Source organism: Crassostrea angulata, chromosome 3 (assembly GCF_025612915.1).
Source record: "Crassostrea angulata isolate pt1a10 chromosome 3, ASM2561291v2, whole genome shotgun sequence".
NCBI classification, from domain to species: Eukaryota; Metazoa; Mollusca; class Bivalvia; order Ostreida; family Ostreidae; genus Magallana; species Magallana angulata.
In genome coordinates, this window is record NC_069113.1 from 33219548 (window position 1) to 33242103 (window position 22556).

Here is a 22556-nt window from a genome sequence, read left to right on the forward strand (position 1 = left end):
AATAATAAACTATCGTTAACTATAGATTAGCGTCCGTAAACTATGGTTAACAGTCGATAAACCTAGTTTATCATATGTGAAACTTAATTTACAGTTCGTAAACTATAGTTAATAACAGTCGATAAACATAATTTATCATCTGTGAAACTATGTTTCGCTCATTTTTGTGAATTTGGCGTGCCATTATATATATCTGTGCAATATATATTGTTTCCGATCCTCTCAAATTATCGTTTAAGGAGTCTTCTGGTTTTCGACTTGTTTAACGTAAATTTGATAAATTGTTCATTAAATCAAGATGAAAGCAAGTGAAAAGCTGTCAATGTGACAGCAAACCGGGTTTTCTTTTATGTGAACTGTATCCATAATCCATGTCAACCCATATCCAGTGAATTGGTGTACCCTATATGCAATATTTTGCCAAAAAGTGACTAAGTTCAAAACCTGGTATTTTTTCGATAAATTATCGGAAATCAAAATTCTAGCAATATGCACACCTCTGATATATGTACAATTGATCTGCAAAACAACAACTTCCTATCTTGAAAACTGTAGGAGGAGTTATCCGTACAATGAGGGTACCCTATATGCACTATTTTGCCAAAAAATGACTAAGTTCAAAAGCTGGTATTTTTTTCATAAATTATCGGAAATCAAAATCCTAGCAATATGCATACCTCTGATATATGTACAATTGATCTGCAAAACAACAGCTTCCTATCTTGAAAACTGTAGGAGGAGTTATCCATACAATGAGGGTACCCTATATGCAATATTTTGCCAAAAATGACTAAGTTCAAAAGCTGGTTTTTTTCTTCATAAATTATCAAAATCCTAGCAATATGCACACCTCTGATATATGTACAATTGATCTGCAAAACAACAGCTTCCTATCTTGAAAACTGTATGAGGAGTTATGGAACGCCATAGCTGCCTTATGTGGCTATTTTATATGTAGATGGTGCTTTATTATATTATGCTGTGGTTATTTCATGTGAAGATGGTGCTTTATTATATGAAGATGGTGCTTTATTATATGAAGATGGTGCCTTATTATATGAAGGTGGTGCTTTATTATATGAAGATGGTGCTTTTTTATGTGAAGATGGTGCTTTATTATATGAAGATGGTGCTTTATAATATGAAGATGATGCTTTGTTTTATGAAGGTGGTGCCTTATTATATGAAGATGGTGCTTTATTATGTGATGATGGTGCTTTGTTATATGAAAATGGTGCTTTATTATATGAAGATGGTGCTTTTTAATGTGAAGATGGTCACTTGGAACTTTATTTTTGAAGACTGAGTTAAACATTTATTATCTCGAAATTTTGAAACTAGAACAAAATTGATACAGTTAAAATCCATTTAATACACAATTGCTAGTTTCTCTTATTTAGCATAATAAGTATTTATGTTACGATATGAACTGTACGACTTAATCTCAACTGAATTGACAAATATGATTAATTGAATAATACAATTTTGTCAGTATTTCTTGACATTTTACTTATGCCTTTATCACTTATAAAAGGACCTTCTTTGAGCTATATTATAGTATAGTAGACCTTTATTTCCCTGTGACTTTCCCTTACTTTATCTTCAAGTCAAATCCTATTACCTAGGGCATCAGTCTGTTTAAAATCAGATCCTCAATCCGTTCCTTTATTTGTTATTTTTACAATGTTTTGTTTTAAAACACTCAGAATGTGAGCTCCTCCTCCAACTCACCACTTAGGTTAAAGAGGAACGGTCATCAATGACGAAGACCGACTGGGCGATGACAATAACAAAATCGAAGTACTGAAGAACTGACGAGATTTGATTTTGTCGATGTCTATTTATTTTAAAATCAATGATATGTTATTTTGCATGACAATTACAGGTAGTTTCTAATTTGTATTTGAATTGCGCACATTTTTATAATATGAATTTTTAGACTTTTTCGACAAGAATGTCGAGAAACCCCCCATATGAATCATCTTAAATAATATTTAAAGATAAAATTCATTCAATCAAACTATGTATCAGTAATAGAAATATTTCTCGAAAATTGTATGGATCCAAGCAATATTGAACTCTATAGTCTCGTTCAACCAAACGCTCGGCTGACACCGTAAATCTCCGACAAGCAAGGGAGACTCTCTGCTTGTCGGAGATTTACGGAGACAGCCGAGCGTCGAGTTGAACGAGACTATATTGAACTCTGACGTAGGAATACATACGACTACAAAAAATATCTAAATTGTTCGTACCATTTAAAATCTGACTATTTTCAAGCTATTTATAAATAAGTTTCCTTGAAAAACAATGCTTTAGCATAAATTACATCGAATTTATCAATTGTGTTCAAGAACTAAGTCTTGTCAGCAGCGATGATTTGTGATGAGGTCCAAACACTGTTTCACTTTCGGTTTGTCTGAGTAACTGCATAGGAGAGTTGATTAAAATCAACTCCCAATTAAGAGCGGATCAAAGATCTTATTTTAATCAGATTGCTATGGCATAACCTTCGCTTAAACACAAATAATTATTAAATTCAATTTTCTGCTTTTCAGGATAACGTTACTAGGCTTTAATTCTTGTAATATTCCGTCATTATATAGTTGTCACTTAATGGATGTAAGTTCGGTTGGGGTAAAGTCGTACACAGCTAGATCTTCTCGATAGCTTATATACTATCAATTGTGCTAGAAAAAAGAGGAACTAGCAATAGTGTATCAAATGGATTTTGATCGCATCAATTTTTTGTTTTACTTTCAATATATCGAGATAATACATAAATGGTTAACCCAGTATTCAAAAATAGGAGGAGTTCCGAGTGACCACCTTCACATTAAAAAGCACCATCATATAAAAAAGCACCATCATATAATAAAACACCATCTTCACATAAAAAAGCACCTTCACATAAAAAAGCACCATCTTCATATAATAAAGCACCATCTTCATATGATAAAGCTCCACCTTCATATAATAAAGCACCATCTTCATATAAAAAAGCACCACCTTCATATAATAAAGCACCATCTTCATATAAAAAAGCACCATCTTCATATAATAAAGCACCATCTTCATATAATAAAGCACCACCTTCATATAATAAAGCACCATCTTCACATGAAATAACCACAGCATAATATAATAAAGCACCATCTTCAAATGAAATAGGCACATAAGGCAGCTATGGCGTTCCATAAGGAGTTATCCGTACAATGACGGTACCCTTTTGGCAGCCTCCCGCCCCCCCCCCTCCCCCCCCCCCCCCCCGCCCGCCCGCCCGCCCGCCATTTTCACCATTTTAATAACCGGGTTTTTCCTTCGGAAAACCCGGTTAAAAAATTAATATGGTGTATTTTTCTTTCTTTTTTATATCATACAACATGGCATAGAAATAGTAATCAATGTTCAGAATCTGATAAGGACTTAGTCTATAATTTTGGTTGAATATTGGCGTAGGAAAATATCACATGATTAATGAGACTGATTTGGCATTTCTAAAAACAATAAGATTTTTAAACTACTGTGAACTAATAATATGATACTTGGGTTTCAGAATATGTCTTTAAAATATGATTTGGGTATCAAATTACATTTTCATAAGCTTTTTAAAGCGCCCACTCTACACATTGATTTGTGTCAGTGAAAAAAATCACTAAAATAAGTTTTTCTCTCTTATCAAATGGTCAATATATAAGTTTTTCTGTCAATTTATTTCTTTATATAAAGTCTTTATAATACATAAAAATCAGAAACATTTTAATATTGGAAGCATTAAAAAAACCAATCACAATATCTTCAAAATTTAAGAAAATTAAAGGAAATGCGGGCTAAGCAATTATATCAATTTTAGTTTAAATATTTATTCCAATCCAGTAATATAGCCTATTATACATTCTGATATTCTATCATTTCGTTAAAGAATAGAATCTTCATATCTTAATTTGATATCTACATAATTGCAAAGAACTACATTTATTTTTATCATCCTTTAAGTTGAAGGAAAAGGTAGTGACCTTGGTGTTGGGGTGGAAGGGGGTCAAAGATCATGTGGTAAAAGGGGCCGTGGCTATTTTTTAATACAAATTTAAGTACGGTTCTTTCGACAATTTTTAGGATGTCGAATCATCATCTGAACACATGGATACGTGATTATAGTTTATTAATGATTTTTATTCCAGATTATTTACGTTTTTCAGTGTCTTTGTCTGTGATAACATTACGAATCGTTTGTATTGTACCGTCCAATAAAATAAAACGACGTACTGTTGGGGCGCTAGCGGGGTTTGCATAATTAAAAATAATGAAAATCACATAAATATGTCAATATTCTAATTTGATAATACATGTACAACTGTTGAAAATTACGTAAGTAATAAGGAATCATTCTTTTTTAAATTGTCTGACGTCATGACGTCAGGCATATCTAAGGTTTAAATGTTGCATTCTCCGAAACAGTGCAGACAATGGGATCAAGCAATATCATCATATTTCACAAAAAGAATTAACTGATGCATGTTTAGGATGTCAGCATTTACATTCACAATTGATGGAAATGTTATACAGGATGTAATCACATGCAGTCTGGGCGGACTCCGAAAACGGAGTGAACGGAAGTGATTTCTCAAAAGCAAAAATACTCCGAAAAAGGAGTTCGGCGCATGCGCAGTTAATCAAAATATCACATTTTTACGTGAAAACAGGGCACTCAGGAAAATTGATCGTGCAAAGCGGATTATTCATATGCAGGTCTGAAAATACGTTTAAATGCTTTATAAGACATGTTTCAACAGAATGTATTTGGCAAAAATATACGTTCGTTTGGCAAATCAAATTTTATTTGCTGTCAAAGTTGGTCAATTCTGTTTCCGATGACGAAGCCAATAAAGTGAATAAATTAATGTTTTTTTCCATGATTTCACTATTATTAAAGATAATGTATGTGCTAGGGTGTGAAATACACTATTACAGTGAGTTTTTTTTATCCCGTTTGTAGTCATTACACCGTTCTTTTGATCACGCGCTGACTCGCCAAGTCGGCACTTCTTAAAACCTTGTATACATCGTAATTAGTCGTATTTAAAAAAAAAAACACCATCTATATTAAAGGCTTGAATACTTACATGAGTGCAACTTTTAAATTTTAATCTCCATACTTCCAAGTTTTAATTTGAAGTCTGATTTTCTTATATTATAAGTCCTGGTCGACCACGTGAGTTTTGATATTTGTATGTATTTTTCCTGTTGTTTACCACGGGCCCTGGAAGTTATTGTAAATATATTGCATGTGCATGTATAAAAAAGTAAGGGTAGGACACTCTTTTTGGGGCGAAATCGGGTTTGACGAATTCTGGGCGTTCCTCAAACAAAATTTCGCGATAAATCGTTCAAGTATACTTTACTTACGACATATGTATACATTCGTTCCGCTCCAATGCTGTTACGTCGAAGAAAAAGGTGTTTTTATACATCCAAGTGCCTAAGAATTTCGCTAGACTGGTTTACATCCGGTTTAATCGCAGTGAATCGAAAGATAAGTTCTGATTGGTTAATAATAAAATAAATCTGCTCGTCAATAAGGTGGCGAAACTGATAACAATTTATGGTGAGTATGTATCAAATGTTTGAAAGGAGTTATGCATATAGATACTGGGTAGTTTGGCCTTTCAACAATGAAATGCGAGAATAATGAAGAAGATTGACAAATATCGATAAGAAATTAAAGAATTTATTTCATTATTGACCAATCAGAACTTACCTTTCAATTTACGTTTCGATTCACTGCGATTAAACCGGATGTAAACCAGTCTAGCGAAATTCTTATGCACTTGGATGTATAAAAACACCTTTTTCTTCGACGTAACAGCATTGGAGCGGAACGAATGTATACATATGTCGTAAGTAAAGTATACTTGAACGATTTATCGCGAAATTTCGTTTGAGGAACGCCCAGACTTCGTCAAACCCGATTTCGCCCCAAAAAGAGTGTCCTACCCTTACTTTTTTATACATGCACATGCAATATATTTACAATAACTTCCAGGGCCCGTGTTGTTTACCCAAACATTTCCACATTTCTTTTAAGGTATAATTTTAAGATTAATCATTTCTTATTTTTTTTTTCACGCTTCTGAAAGGGAGGCAACTCTCCATTATTTACATTAGCTACAAAACGGAAGTTGAGAAAATCGCAATGCATGACTTTTTCGGAGTCCGCCCAGACCATGGTAATAACAACAGCGAGCAAGAGTTTTCAAGTAAAAGGAATGTTCACCATGCGGTGCACGTGTATAATCCTGATTTAAAAATAGATCAGCATTCCACCATATTTGAACGTTGAAAAAGGGGGAGGGGGTCATCGCAACAAGTTGTAACATATATATTGTCTATTACGGTACAATGTTAGTAATAATTGGTGTTGGATTATCATTATTATAAGAGAGTCATCAGAATTAAAACAAATATATATTTATACAGCTGGAATGTTAACTGAAGAAACTAAATCGCCAAAGCGGGGTGTGACCCGATTTTCGTTCAGTTGGGCGATTTCATTAATCTTGAAAAGGGGTCATAACTCGCGTGTCTTACTAAATGTACATTACTAAATTTAACAATTACTAATCAAGTGTGTCTGCCAATGGATGAGTTCATTCAAACATCTCAGCCGTTGCGTGAACGGTAATAGCAGGACTTCGCGCCATAATGTCTCATTCATAGTTTTTACGCGCCGATTAGTTGGGATCATGCGAATACCCCAGAGAACACCGAGTGTTTACATAACAGGCACGTATCATCAGGGGTTGGGGTGAGGAGGACTGCTTCCCCCTCCCCACTTTTTTGCAGCTGCATGGCACTTTTGTTAACTTTATATGATAAATGGAAATATCATGGGGTTGCCCCCCCCCCTCCACTTTTGTAGGAGCATGTAATAAATTAAACTGCAAATAAGGAATTCTAATTAAATTGAAGTTACAGTTAGGGTTTTTTCATGAATTTGAGAATTCACCCTTTTTAATACATGTAGTTTGTCAAGATGATTTTGATGAATGTGCCCCACACACATTCAAAAAACAATACGTGTTTGTATACCCTTTCATATTTCATATGGTTGGAAATTTTTTCATTTCTGATAAAATAGCCTAATTGATACTTGCATGCTTCCATTGAATAGTTTGGTTGAGTTAGGCAAGCTTTTTGGAAAGCTATTACTTACATGTGGTCATAATTTTGGTCGCAGCGTGATGTTTTCAGTGAAAGTTTTTATTAATACAAATCACAGATATACGCATAAAATAACCAATATTACCAATTTTAATCAATTTGTCTGCACGAACAAATTATACAGAACTTTATATCCCACAACAGACATTGTCCTTTTTATCGTACTGTGCTATCAACATATCAATAACAATTGATTTCGTGGATGAAATGCAATCATTCACAAAATTCCCTGAAAATAGGAGATTTGGCATTTCTAATAATTTTCGAAACATATACCCATGCTGGTTCGTAAATATTGCTGCACAACAATGCGTATTTTGGAATTTATCGACGACCGTTGATTTCTATAATTTGGTAAAATGGGTAGGCAAACCCGGGTCGACATTTTACGGGTTTATAGACTTATTTAAGAAGTAACTTAATATAATTAATCCGTTAAAACATATAAAATTCTTCTTAAAAATAAAGATTTCTTAATTAAATGGAAACTGATATTCCTGCGATTAATAACACATTTTAAGAAAAACCGGGTCATTAAAACCTGATTCGATCACCCTGATAGGTGCGAACCCAATCGCAACTTCTCAGGCCTTTCCGGCAGGCTCGGAGCCCGCTGGAAAGGCCGATTAGGTGCGAACCAACCCGGATTCCTATAGTCGGGCTTGGTATACAGAAAAAAGTAAATTGTAGAACCGCGAAGACAATCCTCTATGATCGATTCGACGATTCTGGAAACTTCACCGGTTTTCAAGGCATTTCATACTATCTGCTAGGCTATGGCAAACGTAAGTTTTAAACTAAAGTATTTTATTCACTGATTGTTCGATAAAACATTCAACAGTTCTTGAAAGTAACCTTGCAAACATTTGAGTTGCTCAATCAGCTGATATCATATATGCCGTCATGTATACAGGTGTCTATTAATTATTTTTACCATAAAAAGAGATAGATCAAGTTGTCTCTTGACATGTCAATAATTGCTGTTCAAAAAGCCTGTAACACTGTGTAATATGATTTACCGTGCGATTGCTGGGATATTACATATGTATTGCATCATTGTCAACAATGTACGTACGTGTTACATGTATTTTGAGAGAGAGAGAGAGAGAGAGAGAGAGAGAGAGAGAGAGAGAGAGTGTTTCTAAGTTTAAAAAAATTAAAAAAAGTTCTGTATGAAAAAAGTTTCTAGACCCATTCTAGGGCTGAAAACTGATATTTTTTCATATGGAAAATTTACCAGAATATATTAATCATCTAGCTTTCTTAATGGTCAAATGAAGGCATTTCAAAAAAACATTACCAGTAATATTATTACCGGTAATTGCAGTACTGTTATATTCTATTTTTAGATTGTATGTTGTCTGATAGTAACTTTGTGCATTGCTGCTGCCATGACACAGGAGTGTCCTGCTGGTATGAAGAAGAGAGGAAACATCTGCTGCAAGCCAGTGACATGTAAAAAAAGTAAGTAAAGATCGCTTTGCAATAAGATAATTTTAAAGTTTTTACCCAAGCTGATATCGATGTATTCTGTTAGTTTCTGATATATTTTACAACTAATTTCAGATGAAGACTATCAACTCTGCAATGATACACACACAGAAGACAGATGTACTCCTTGTCCTCCAAATACAACCAATCAGGACATCATTAACACGAGCAATGTTGATGAACAATTACCAGGCATCTGCAAAGAAATTAACTGTAATCCTAAAGTCAGATGTCTTCCAGAGGGTGAGTACAACTAGGATTCAGAATATTGATACCTATGATTGATCAAACTAAATACATTGTACTTCATTATTTCATTACTATATAACCTACAAGATTTCAAGTGCAGGGTGCATGCTTAATAGAACCAATTTGTTTATCTGTGTTTTCTTTATTTCTGCATGTGAACTATAATTAAACCAAACTTGACATGGATGGTGCATCTTATGATACTTAGGAACATGACAGGCTTGAATGCTGTGTCTGAGCAATAGGTTTCTGATACTAGAGGAGGTTAAGGTTTCTAGATCAGGTTAAAGTTTTTGGAGCAGGTGTCCTTTGATGACTGTATCTTAATTACTACTAGCTGCTCCTATCTTCACCAAACTTGCATTGATGGTGAAACTTATGCACGTGATAGGCTTGAATGCTGAATCTGAGCCATAGATTTTGGATGCTGGATGAGGTTAAGGTTTTTGGAACTGCATGGTTAAAGTTTTTGGAGAAAATGCCCTTTGAAAGACTAATCTTAAATACCCAGTAGTTATTATTGGTTAATATTTTCCAGAATTAGCTAGATAATGCATATGGTGATACTGATGCACTCCTTGGGCTTTAATGCTGATCGAATCTTAAGTCATAGTTTTTTTTATGCAGAAGGAGGTACAGGTGTTTGGAGCAGGTCACATGTTAATGTAAATAATAGTACTTATTCAAACTTGCATAGTTGATTTTACTATGTTGAAGAATCACAGAGGTAGCTTCAGATATGGAGAGTGATCTGGATTATCTAGATGCATGCTTAGGAGGTGTTAGATTTTAGAACAACTCAAATTGTGTTATGGTCTTGGAGCTGGTTACAAAATTGAGTCAAAATATAAAGCCAGGACCAGACTTCAAATTTTACCACCTTGTATACATGTAATGTATTAATTAGGCCCTTGACCTGCTTGTTGTTATAGTAGATAAATGTACCGGTATACAGATATATCACTAAGGGTTACAACTGTCTGTAATAAAAGGATGAAGTTGTGAATATTTTCAGCAATAATATCAAACCCTGATGATTGCCTGAAAAGTGGAATTGCCAAGTGCGAGTGCAATCTCACGGGAGGATACTGTGGCGAGGATCCAAATACTTGCAGAGAATGGGAAAGAAATGTTACAGATCTCAGAAAAGGCGTAGGATTAACACATAGCTGTATGTTTCAACTGTTTTTGGCCTAAATTTTTTAAACTTCTTACAGCAGATTGTTACTTTCTGAACATAAAGCTTTCTTTTCTAAGTTATTGGTCTTCAAGAAACAATTATTTGATGAAGAAATTGTACATGTATAATAATTAAGAATGATTTGACTGTGAGATAACTCAATTACGGTAATTCTTTTAAAATGTGCTAATCTCAAATTACTCAAAAATTATTTTACATTAATTGCCAGTAGTTCACCTGCTTATTCATTGAGATTTATTTCATGAAATCTTACAGTTGGCATTAAACTTTAAGAACAGATTTTGTAAGTAATCATGCAAGCACTTTTAATATTAGCAAGGTTTTGTTAGCATGTTGATTTTAATTGTATGTTTCTTTTAATCTTGTTTTTGGAGTTAATTTGTGATCCTACCTTATCCATTGCTGGTGTATTTTATTTTAACTCGCTGTTGTACAATTATCTCATTTACCTTTGAAATTGAAAGCATGTTTTGGCATGTACAATACACATATTGGCAATTATGGAATTTATATACAGTCATGTAATTTAAAATACCTTGGTCAATGGAAGTGAATCTTTTATAGTTTTACATGTTTAAGGGGCATGTGGATTTAAACTTGGTTTGAATTCATTTGTGAATTGATATGATATGATACAGGTACATGCATGCAGAGATGTTACTTTGTCAGTCAGATGTCAAAAGAAAATTGTATAGGTCATTTAAGTTAAACACTAGTATCAAATCTATACATTTAATTACGTATTCCGATTCTTTTTATACCCTCCTGTTGGACAAAATTCAACCACATACAATCCAACAATCTGCAAAATCTTTGATAATATATAAGATCGATCATAATTGTGATGTTGTTAGCATTTGTTGTTAATAAATTATTCTTTGTTTTTAAGAACTTTAATCAAGTAAAACTTACAGGAGCCATTAAAATCACTTTTGACTTCAGCCTCACTTTTCCACTATTTATCCCTTTTATGAAACTGAGACTTGGATCAAAAGTGAGCTTGTCTATGTTTTATGGTCCTGAGGCCTGCATGATTACTAATACACTTGCTCGGATAAGCATTTTAAAGAGTCATAAGTTTCAAGTCTCTCCCCACTGGATCATTTAATTATCTCTGTTTTGCATGCTTTTCTTGTCTTTTAGTGTCATTTAAACTTGAGTAACAAATAGGCAACTATTGATAATAGATTAAAATAACAAAGACAAACTTCAGAATCCACAAATACAAATTTGTTTGAAAGAGAGGTCCAGTTGACTCTCTTCTATTTGGTTTAAAGGATTGTAGCATGTTTAAAACTTGAAACCATTGGAATAAGGCGTTTGATAAAAGTAATGGTACCTATTGCTCTCGCCTTAAGTCCTGCTCTGTATCTTTCAAACGGTATACATATATGTCAGTAGGAAACTCATACTCTAGATGAAACATAGCTTACATTTTAATCCAAAAACAAAATATTTGAAATAATTTTATACTGTGCTATCATTTCTCTATTAATACTTTTATCTCTATTTTAGGTCAGGTTGAGAATTGCAAGCCTGGGTATTATAAAGACAAAATGGGCTATGGACAATGCCTCAAACACAAAGAGTAAGATTTTAAATATTAAACCAAAACAAGATAACATCATAAATATTTTCAGCATTATCTTTGGAATGTTTCTTATTTCAGAGTACAGTCAAACTTTGTTATCTTGATTGAACTAGATGAGACTGTCTAAAAAACTTCAAGATATCAAAGTATTCAAAGAAAGAAAATCATGATTCCATCCATACTTTCATAAAGTTTGTTGCGCAAAACAGATAAAAAGACAGTTGCACAAATAATAGATAAAGCTAAAAATTCTTGCCAAAAATACAGTGCTGTTAATACCTTTGACATTTTTCGATTAAAATTGATATTAGGAACGAATCACTGTCATAGGATATGAATCAAGATGAAAATCTCCACCTATTTGTGTTAAAGGGGCATAGTCATAATTTTGGTCAATTAATTTTTTTTCCTATAGTTTTATTGTTTACAATGCCTAAGGAATTCATTTCTAATGATCAACCAAAATTTTAGTGTCAGTTGTAGAGTTAAGCAAAAAACAGAGCTCACAATTCCTTGTTTTGTAAAAAAGCTTGTGCCATGTTTTTGTTTACATTGGTTCAATATACTGTATATATAAGTTCTTATTTTTTACAACCTGATTTTTCTATCTACTAATTTGTTTTTGAAATAAATAGACAGCTGTTCCTCATGCTTGTCACATTCATTTTAGGTTTAAACCTGGAATTTTCTTGTCAACATTCAAAATGTAAACAAAAACAAGACTGAGCTTTGTTTATACATAACAAAGAATTGTGAGCTCCATATCTTGCTTATAACGCGATGACTGACGCACTAATTTTGGTTAACTTTTTTTTTTTTTTTTGCCATTAAATAATTACAAAGTAAATACCTTTAAAGATAGAAATCTGCAATTCTCTTAACAGTATAGGTAAAGATAATTATAACAGTTTTTATATGCAAAGAAATTTTTTTCTTAAAAAGTTTCTTATTGGGATTATGTACATACTAAAATTCAAATGCTAAAATTTGAGTTAAAACATACAGAAAGGACACAATTCATCTGAACCAGCCTCAACAAGCAGCAATTTGCATAATGTGTACTAATATAAATTCTTTATTAAACATGTGAAATTGATGTTCGCCTAACATTGCGACAATCATCTCTCGCATATATTTGAATCATACTTTCATTTTTCTGACAGTTATCTGTATAGAACTGCAATGAAAGTTTGGCAATTGTGATTTCATATTCTCAGGATGTGATACAAAACTGCAATACTGCAGAAATTTAGAACTTGTGTTTAATAGATAAGAAATCTATGATATGCATCGATCATCTTACTTTCAGAAAAATAACTTGAGAAATTGTTTTTGTGGATGGAAATATAGGGATTTTTTTCACATTTGACATGCCTGATATATTATTTTGACTTTGAACTTCTGTTTTAGGTGTTCTCTGGAAGAAGAAATAATCTTCAAGGGTAACAGCACTATGAACAGACAATGTGGTCCATTGACTCAGACAACAACTCCGACCAAAAGTACGAAGATATTTGGTGCCAACAATACTTCCCCTAGCAGTGACGGTAATAAAACTTTTCAAAGGCTGATTAGATTTGTTTAATCAATTACATCTTTGGCTCATGCTGGTATTCTTAAGGTAATGCAATTAGTCTTATCTGTCATCTGAAGTCATATTTTTAAGGAATGAACATGCACATTTTCAATTTGTTGTCAAATACTGATACTATTTACCAATTCTTTTAAACAAATTTGGAATGTATAGCATGATGAGGGAAACTTAAATGATAAATGTTATACATCACATTTTCCCACACCTATAAAATAATCTGAAAGATAAAATTCTTTTATGCATTAATTGGAATCGCTTTTTTATACAAATTAAGAAAGAAACTTGTCCTTAATGTGTTCTACATTTTTTATTTTAAGGCACTGCAGATACTGACAAAATACCGGTAATCATTAGTTCAGTTGTGGGGTGCATGTGAGTATAAAAAATCAATACTTCGATCTAATGAAATGCTTTCCATCTTGTGTGAATAGATAATTTCTATTACACATATTTTATTAGAAAGTGTGACACAGGTTTTAGTAGTTTAAGAAAAGTATTGTATAAGAAATACAGTGATAACCTTAATTGACACAGATACAAATTAGTGACTCACTACATTTACAACCTAGCACTACTGACTGCTTGAAAATTAAAAAATACAAATAATAATGCACACCCAAAGTGTATTTGGCCTAAATGTCATACCATGTGAAATAGTTTCAAATTTATTTATTTTTCAAATTATTTATTTAACCATTAAATTGAGCTTTTGGTGACACATGCAGGGTAAGAAGGTGGAGACATTGCAGAAAAAATACATCACTGCAAATTGGGAGTCTGTAGACATCATCATGGTTATTTCATGCAGGCTGTGAATTTTCATAGGTCACTATAGGTTTCGACCAATCAAATCATGTCTCTGTAAACATTAAGAAATTTCCAGGTTTAGACCTAATTGAATGTGAAAAAATGCTAGGAACCATGAAGACTTGATGGTCATGGCCATTTTTAGACATCTTCCTTTAGAGGTATAGAGCAATTATAAAGATATAGAAAAATATCCAAACTTTTAAGGTTAAATGGCTGGATATTTTTTTTTTCTAAATAATAGCTTAAGGCTGAACAACTCATAAATCTTAATTATATTATAATCTTATGCATGCAGATCTGATGGTTTTAAGTTTGTTGACCATCCAGGTCTCCTAAAAATTTATGGTCAAACTGAATTAGCAGACACTCACTGCCCGGAGAGTCAGCTTAAAAAAAAGATTTGAAGCAGGTATACTGTGGAAGCATTTAAATTCAAGGGGGCCAATTTTTGTGTTTTGTTGGCATTTTGCTTATTTGTAAGGATGTAATTTCATGGGTGTGCTGGTTTTCAGTTTAAGTAAGGAAACTAACTCTTAAAACTTGTTTTCATGGAGGACGTAAATTAATGGTATAACAGTAATTGAACAAACATAATGAGAAACATGTCTTGTTTACAAAACAAAAAATTGTGAGCTCTGTATCTCTCTTATTTATCTCTTAAATAGATGAGTGACTTTCAAATTTTGGTGTACTTTTAGAAAATAAAAAGTCATGAAAAATTTTACACAAAAATCTGCATGATAGAAGTTATTCAGTCTATTGATTTTTTTTTTCAGAATAGTGATAGTGGTTATTATTGTCTCGGTAGCCATCGTTTACTGGTGCAGGAAAGGTAAGAAATTCTGTATTTCAATTTCTTATATTTTGTATACCGGTAATTATGTACATGTATCAGCATGCTTATCATGATGAAGTCAGTAACGCCAAAGTGATACTGCGTCTTGGTATTTGGTTTAGAAGTCTTGAGCAGTTTTTCAAGGAATACTTTGCCCAGTTATGATTTTTCATTTTATGTATAGAGCACAATAATATCAGATAAATCAGCTTACCCAGGCTATCAAAAATGTTGACCTTAATTTACCTCGTGTTTGTTTCAATGTCAAATCAGAACAAACACACGCTCAGTCATTCCTGAATATAATTTGACAGAAGGACTTCAAACTTAGAGGAAAAAATTCAAATATTGTCCAGTTCTTATTTTTGAAATCCTTTGTCTGATTTGATAGACATAGATAGATGATCTAAAGAAGTGGCCCATACTTTTTTTATCTTGTCCTATTTTGTATGTCAAGGTCAATCATCCTATGAAAAATATTGTCTAGGCCATAACACTGGAATCCTTTATCAAACAGCCTTAATATTATACCATAGATACTAGTAGATTATGTAAGATGTATGAGCTGAATCATTCCAAGATTTTTGACCTCAATTTATATTCTCTTTCAAGGTCAAGGGTTTTCTGAAAAATATTGTCTGAACCATAAAATTCCTTAATCATACAGACTACCAAATTGTTGACCTTGATCTAATAATTTAATTTTAAGGTCAAACAAGATATCATACATTTTCAGTCATTTCCTGGTTATGTGAAACTGCAATGGACGGGTGTGACCAGGGGGAGTCAATTACTTTCATCCCCTTGGCACCATGCATGGAAACCTGATAAGCATGTGCCCTCTGCAAGTCCTGGCTATGGCTAGAGAAAGATTTAATTCTTAATTTTTTTGCAGGTAGGAACAATGCAAATCCTCTGCATGGAGATGAGGAACAGAATCGAGGTCTGTCGCCAAATGGACAGAGGATGGAACCTCAATTGCCAAATGGACGAGAGGGAAGCGAGCCTCTGACTAATGGACAGGGGATGGTTGATACAGCGTGCTAATTTACAATGTGGTAAAACATCAAAAAAAGTTATTTTTAAAAGAAAATTGAATCACTTGCTATGTAATTGATACAGTAACTTAGGTTATTCAATTTTGTTACATTTTAAAATTACATGAAATAAAGTGTTAGTGTTTGATTCCACCTTTAATACTACGGTACATGTCTTTTACAAATTCTCTTTATAATGTACATGTTTTCAAGAACAAATTAAATGACAGAACATACAGAAATACATAAACAGTACTAAGAAATTATGTACTCCTATTTATGATGTGATATCAAAGACGTAACTGCATTTAAAAAAAAATGCATTAAAATTATCTTACAAGACTATCATCATGAAAATTGCAATTCTTTAGATACACGGTAGCTGTATTATTACGGTACTACGTATATACATTGAAAAATAAAATCACAGGCAGTTAAAGGGATAAAATTTTAATTAAAGTACTGTAGATTCCTAATTAAACACGAGGAATTAATATCCGCGTAAAATCACGAGAAGCACCCTTCGCGGATTTTAAAATCTCGCCATTATTTTTTGAGAGTTGAGAACAATAAGAAATAAGGAAAAAAGTTCCGCGTTCACTGTTTCATTTTCTCGCGATTTGATACAAAATCTTATTTATGATAAAATAAAAATATGATAAAAAAAAGTGGGATCGCGGAATTAAGAACTCGCGTAATATAAGGAATTTACAGTATGTTCGAACTGGAGCTTTTCCCTCCTCCTCGACAAACTAGACATTGAAAATGAAATTGTTTTATGTTGATGATATACGAGGGTTGTTCGGAAATTATTGAGACATTTCCTCTTATTCTTTTAGTAAAAAAGATAAAAAATTGAAATTTCACCAAAACGTAAATCAGGATCGAGACTATCAATGTGAAAAGTTTCTTGTTCATGGCATGAATAGATCATTTCTGGTAAGCTGACCAACCTACCTTCGTCCAATGACCCGGCGCAACCGCAAACTTTTCGCAACGTCATTTTAACGCTTCTTTTATTGCTCCTGTGTTTTAAACACCTTACAAACGAACGGAAATAAGAATTATTCTTTATTTATCATCTTTTGTTTTCATTTCAAGATGTCATCACTTACATTTTCTGTCATTCTTGTTATTTTCAGGGGGAAAATCGAGTTATTTTTTCCGAAAGTCTAATTACTGCGAATGTCTTCTGCAGTTATTTTTTTATATATTTTAGAACTGTTGATAACAGTTAGTGTGTCAAAAGTGCTTGATAATTAATCCCTTTGGCCTAATTCTAGTTAAACAATCAGTGAAAAAAATATGATGAACTGAAGCTCTATACCTTGGTTTGTCATCGTATAGTTTTTTTAAGCAATTGCTTGGCCTTAAAAGGTCTTCTTCCGAGATTTCCACCAGTTTGACGGTTTTTAATGCGCCGCCTTGACGTCAAAATTCAATGTAAAGTCGTTGTCAGATTTCTATTGTTTGGTAAATATATGTGTACCATATCCGTATTTCAATTCAAACATCAGTGAAACTTAATCAAAAGTTAGTCGCAAAGAATAGCAAAATGAACATATTTAATTTGATTTCTTTTATTAATAACTGTAATTCTACGGACACTTATAAAGTAGATGTTTAAGTTATTAAATCTCCGAGTTCATGGCTGCGCCGGGTACCCCGACCACCGACTTGTTTATCTATCGTCGTAAACAAAATATTAGATATTCTCTTAATATCACTTTGTTTTATTTTTTGTTGGCGTAACTTCAGTGTCTATGCCAATTTATACCAAAATTCGTCAATTAGGAAAGAAAATATTCGAGTTGTCTCAATAATTTCCGAACAACCCTCGTATAATATAAAAAATTCAAAGGACATTTCTGCCTCATTTCTTTATCTTTTTTTTTTTTGCAGTCCATGTGTTTATTTTCTTTTATCAGGTTGTTGAGACTTCAAAAAGTGTAAGAGGAGGACAAAGACTATACAAACAGCTGAACAAAAAAAGTGATCATTTTGATATTATTATGTAGAATCAGAATTTATGGATTTGATTTATCGAGACCTTATGCCTGAGTTTATTAATGTAGCATTAACAAAAGTATTAAGGTTTTTTTATGTATTTTGAATTTTTATGTTTCCTTAAGATTTTGTCCAACAAACTTAATTGTTTCAGTATTAACAAAAGTATTGGTGTTTTTTTTTTATAATTTATATTTTGAATTTTTATTTTTCCTTAAGATTTCGTCCAACAAACTTAATTGTTAATCCATAACAAAGTATCCACTGGAATTGGTTTTTCCAAATCAAAGATTTTTCACCACACAGTGACACACACACTACTCAGGTACACACTCTTACATGTGTGTGTGTGTGTGTGTGTGCGAGCCCATTTCACGCCTTCCTGTCATAAGAATATTTCCTAGTCCCTCATTAGATAGTCATTTAAATTGATCTGATTTAAGTCTGCCAAAATGACGATTTAGCTGGCTTAATTACATGCATAGCCATAAAACACCTATAATTATTATACTAGGTTAGGTTTAGATGTATATTTTATATGAAAAAGAAATGTATTATCTATACATTGATCGATCTGGCTGCCATTGGTAGATATATTTTTTTATTGTTAGAATTATAAGTACAAGTATATTTTAGTCATTATACAGTTATGTTATTCATACAAATCAAACTCATAGAATGAATCTCCGGTGATAATGCTTAGTTCGGTTTGTAAACTTGTTGTAATTTTTTAAGCTACGCAAACCAAAGTCAAACTTTGTATGGGACCCCTTAAGAGTTTAAATAAAAACAGCTTTACTGAATGTTAGTCAATTATTTTTTAAGTTTTTTTCTATGGTGCAATTATAACTATTGTAATGTTTATTGTGTTCTATGTATGACAATATTTCATAGTTTATTAGTTGATATAATGGGTATATATTATTCAAAAGATTGTTGTGAAATTTTATATACATATCAAGAGATATGTATTGAACCAGGGTGACAAGTCTTCCTCTTCACTTGCAAATGAATAAAGAAATCCCTTTAGTTCGCAAATATTGTTATACCAGTATCGCCATACTTGCCCTAATGCTACACATGTACCGGTAATCAAATGTTGTGATGAAGATGTTACCACCAAATGTTTCTTGCTGTGATAAAAAGAGGGGGAGAAATCCAGAGAACAAAGAACATTATTTTTATCATTTTTCTTCCTTTGCCTTTTAGAATACCTTAATGTTTTGTGACTTTCTTGTTTTACATACCAGTAAACTCTTACCAACTACTGCAATGTGTAGGATACCGTATAATATGCAATATTTATGAAATGGTATCTTTTTAGCTCACCTGACATGTTTATTTTATATATACTGTGTAAAGCATAATACATGACATACTGGTTATTTGTTAAAACAAGTGTAACTGTGATGAAATCTACAATCTGTGATGAATTTAAGTGCCATTCCAATAAACTTTTTTTTTTTTAATATTTTAGTTTTTGTCTTCTCTGAAACTATGTTTTAAACAGTACCACACTGACATTGCACAAGAGCCTGTACGGTGTATACGTGTATTTATATCCCATTTCAACAGAAACCCAGAAATATATATCCAGAACTATTTCAACTGAAACAATACACATGTATTTCAAATTTTAGTGTATAGAATAATATAGGAAAAATCTTTAAAACTCTTCTTCTCAGAGCTACATTGGCACAGTTTATGATTGCAATGCAAGCTGTTTGATATATTAAAGGTGCATTTCAAATTGTTCATGCAGATTATGACCCCTGGACTAAGTTCTTGGGGCCCCAGAAGAAGTACAAAGTTAAAAAGTAGAGTTATGTAAGAAAAATCTCAGAACTCGTGCAATGCTTCATTTTGTTTAATTCTGTGTAAGCATTCTGAAATGTAGTAGAATCTAAATTATCCACACCATGATCACTGGTCAATTTTTGGACCTCAGCAGGGGTTTGAAGTATATAGAAAATAAATCTCTATAAAATCTCCAGCTCTAACTTAAGGTACATTGCTGAAATTTGTGGCATTAATAATTGCTGTGCAACTCAATAAGTATAATCTAAATTGCCCAAAATATAAATAATGGTTTTTTCACTATACCGGGATGATTGCATTTAGTAATTTCAGAGATTGTATCACTTCATTTCCTGAGAAGGTGGTTTTTAAAGATAAGCTTTTTTTATGCAAATTGGAAATCTGTCTGTATTTCTGAGAAGATATTTACAGATTTTTCTATATATATTCTGATGTAAATATTCAACCTTAATTGTGGCCACCCCATCAACACCCAGGAATCAAGATATAAAAAAAATTACCCCTACCCCAGGATGCTTCCATACAAGTTTCAGCTTTTCTGGCCTGTGTGAGTTCCTGAAAAGATTTTTATATATCCTTACATGCATAAATGCGACCCCCCCCCCCATCCTCATTGTGGTCCCACCTTTCCCCTAGGGATCAAGATTTCAACAAACTTGAATCTACCCTTCCTGAGGATGCTTCCACACAAGTTTCAGCTTTTCTGGCCTATCTGTTCCTGAGAAGATCCTTAAATATTTTTCTCTTTATGTTCTTCTGTAAAAAATCCCCCCCCCCCCCCCCGAAAAAAAATGTGGCCCCACCTTCCCCCAAGAATCAAAATTTAAACAAACCCAAATTTACCCTTCCTGAGGATGCTTCCACTCTAAAATCTACCCTACCTGAGGATGCTTCCACAAAAGTTTCAGCTTTTCTGGCCAATTGGTTTCTGTGAAGATTTTTAAATATTAACTCTATATTCCTATGTAAAAATTTGACCCCTTATTGTGGCCCCACCTTATTCCTCGGGATCATGATTTAAACAATCTTGAATCTACACTGCCTTATCAAAGAGTGTGTTAACATTTCAACCATCTGTGATGAATAGTTGATGAGTAATCTTGGACGTAAATTTGTCAATAAATTTGGCTAAAAATAAACAGTCATCATTTTAATAACAGGAAGTTGACATCTCTTAGTTTCAACTATATGGCATATATAATTTATTTAGTTTTTCTCACCTACACAAAGAATTATGTTAAAATTTCAAGCATCTGCGATTTATAGTTGCTGAAAAAAATGTGACAGAAATTTGTTACGAATAGACACACAAGGGTAAATTGGTACACCCCTCTCCCCTCTAAAGCACGGGTGTAATAAAAAAAAAATATACATTTGATGTATTTAATATTACCTTGAAAAAGAAAACAAAACAATGGCTATATCATGAACAGTTAGAAACAAGGAATAAATGAGTAACTGAAAATAGATGAATAGAGGAAAGACAAAGGCAAGGTCAGGGAGCAATGAAATTGTCTTTCATTTGTAGAAAAAAAATCCTCTGCTGATAAATTAACAAGAGATATAAAAGATCAACTGTCATAACATTTCTACTTAATAGCTTCCCTGAGATGCCCAAATATCCAGATACATGTATAATTCATGAAACTGTACATGTAACATCAACAAGAAAGACAAATATTATAGCAATATCATTTTAGATGGTAACAGTGTATGAAAGAAATAACAGATAACCATAATAATAATTCATTATATTACCGTATAAAAATCAGATTCTTAGAACTTATGATTTGAATTTGTTTAAATTTGATTTTTAAAAAAAATTATCGGTGATCCAACAAATAATAAATTATGGGTATAAAATGCTGATTATAAATATCACTGTTTATCACTTTACTCTAAAAAATGACGTCTATCAACCATGCAATTGTTACAGTAAATGATTTGGAATAAATAACATTTTTATTGTTTACACAATGATAAAAGAACCTGGTGCAAAAACCAAATCAATCTATATGTGAATATAGTTCAATATACATTGCATATTTAAAAAAAATCAATATTTCATAATAAAACATATTTATTAAATTAAAGCATTTCTCAAAAGCTTTGTTCAGAACCGATCAACATAAATTGGTTTGTACATTTAAAAAAATTGCATGTGCATGATCAGAATGAGAATATTCAAAAGGAAATAAAAAGAAATCAACATAATTTGTATGAATATAGACAAATATAAAAACATGATATAACCAAACATTGGTATTGGAGGTTTAATATAAATACTTGTTCAATAAAGGAGCCAACGCTTCTAACTTAGCATTATAAATGCATGGCTTGGACAATGAAGTAGGTAACAGAGCCCATGGATTTTATAACCAAAATGTAAAACGATTGGTATTATGATATGAAGATTTACATTGTATCAACTTTGCCAAACGGGTCAATGTCTGTATTTTGAAATCTAATCTAACTAGATTCTGAAAGTTTTGACCTTTTGACACAAAAATTGCCATTGGTGTATCATTGCCCTGCTGGTATTGTTATATGGATTTGGAAGATGTTGTTCAATTAGTATTAATGGTAATATGCAATTGCCACTATTGTGGGCTGTATAATCATAAAAGTACTGTTCCAGTATTTGTATATAGTCTCAGTTGAGGTTAATAGATGTATGCTTCTGCTAAAGAGAGTTGTCATAG

The 22556-nt window shown here is 32.5% G+C and overlaps 1 protein-coding gene across 1 annotated transcript in view; it reads left to right on the plus strand.

Moving 5' to 3' along the window:
- The first annotated feature begins 7922 nt into the window (after positions 1 to 7922).
- The window catches only part of LOC128175648 (uncharacterized), a 90727-nt gene continuing 76093 nt past the window's right edge, over positions 7923 to 22556 (plus strand). The window contains exons 1-3 of the mRNA XM_052841441.1: positions 7923 to 8006; positions 8571 to 8685; positions 8788 to 8955. Of these exons, the coding sequence (XP_052697401.1) occupies positions 7998 to 8006; positions 8571 to 8685; positions 8788 to 8955 (292 nt within the window). The 5' untranslated portion in view covers positions 7923 to 7997. The remainder of the gene's footprint in view (positions 8007 to 8570; positions 8686 to 8787; positions 8956 to 22556) is intronic.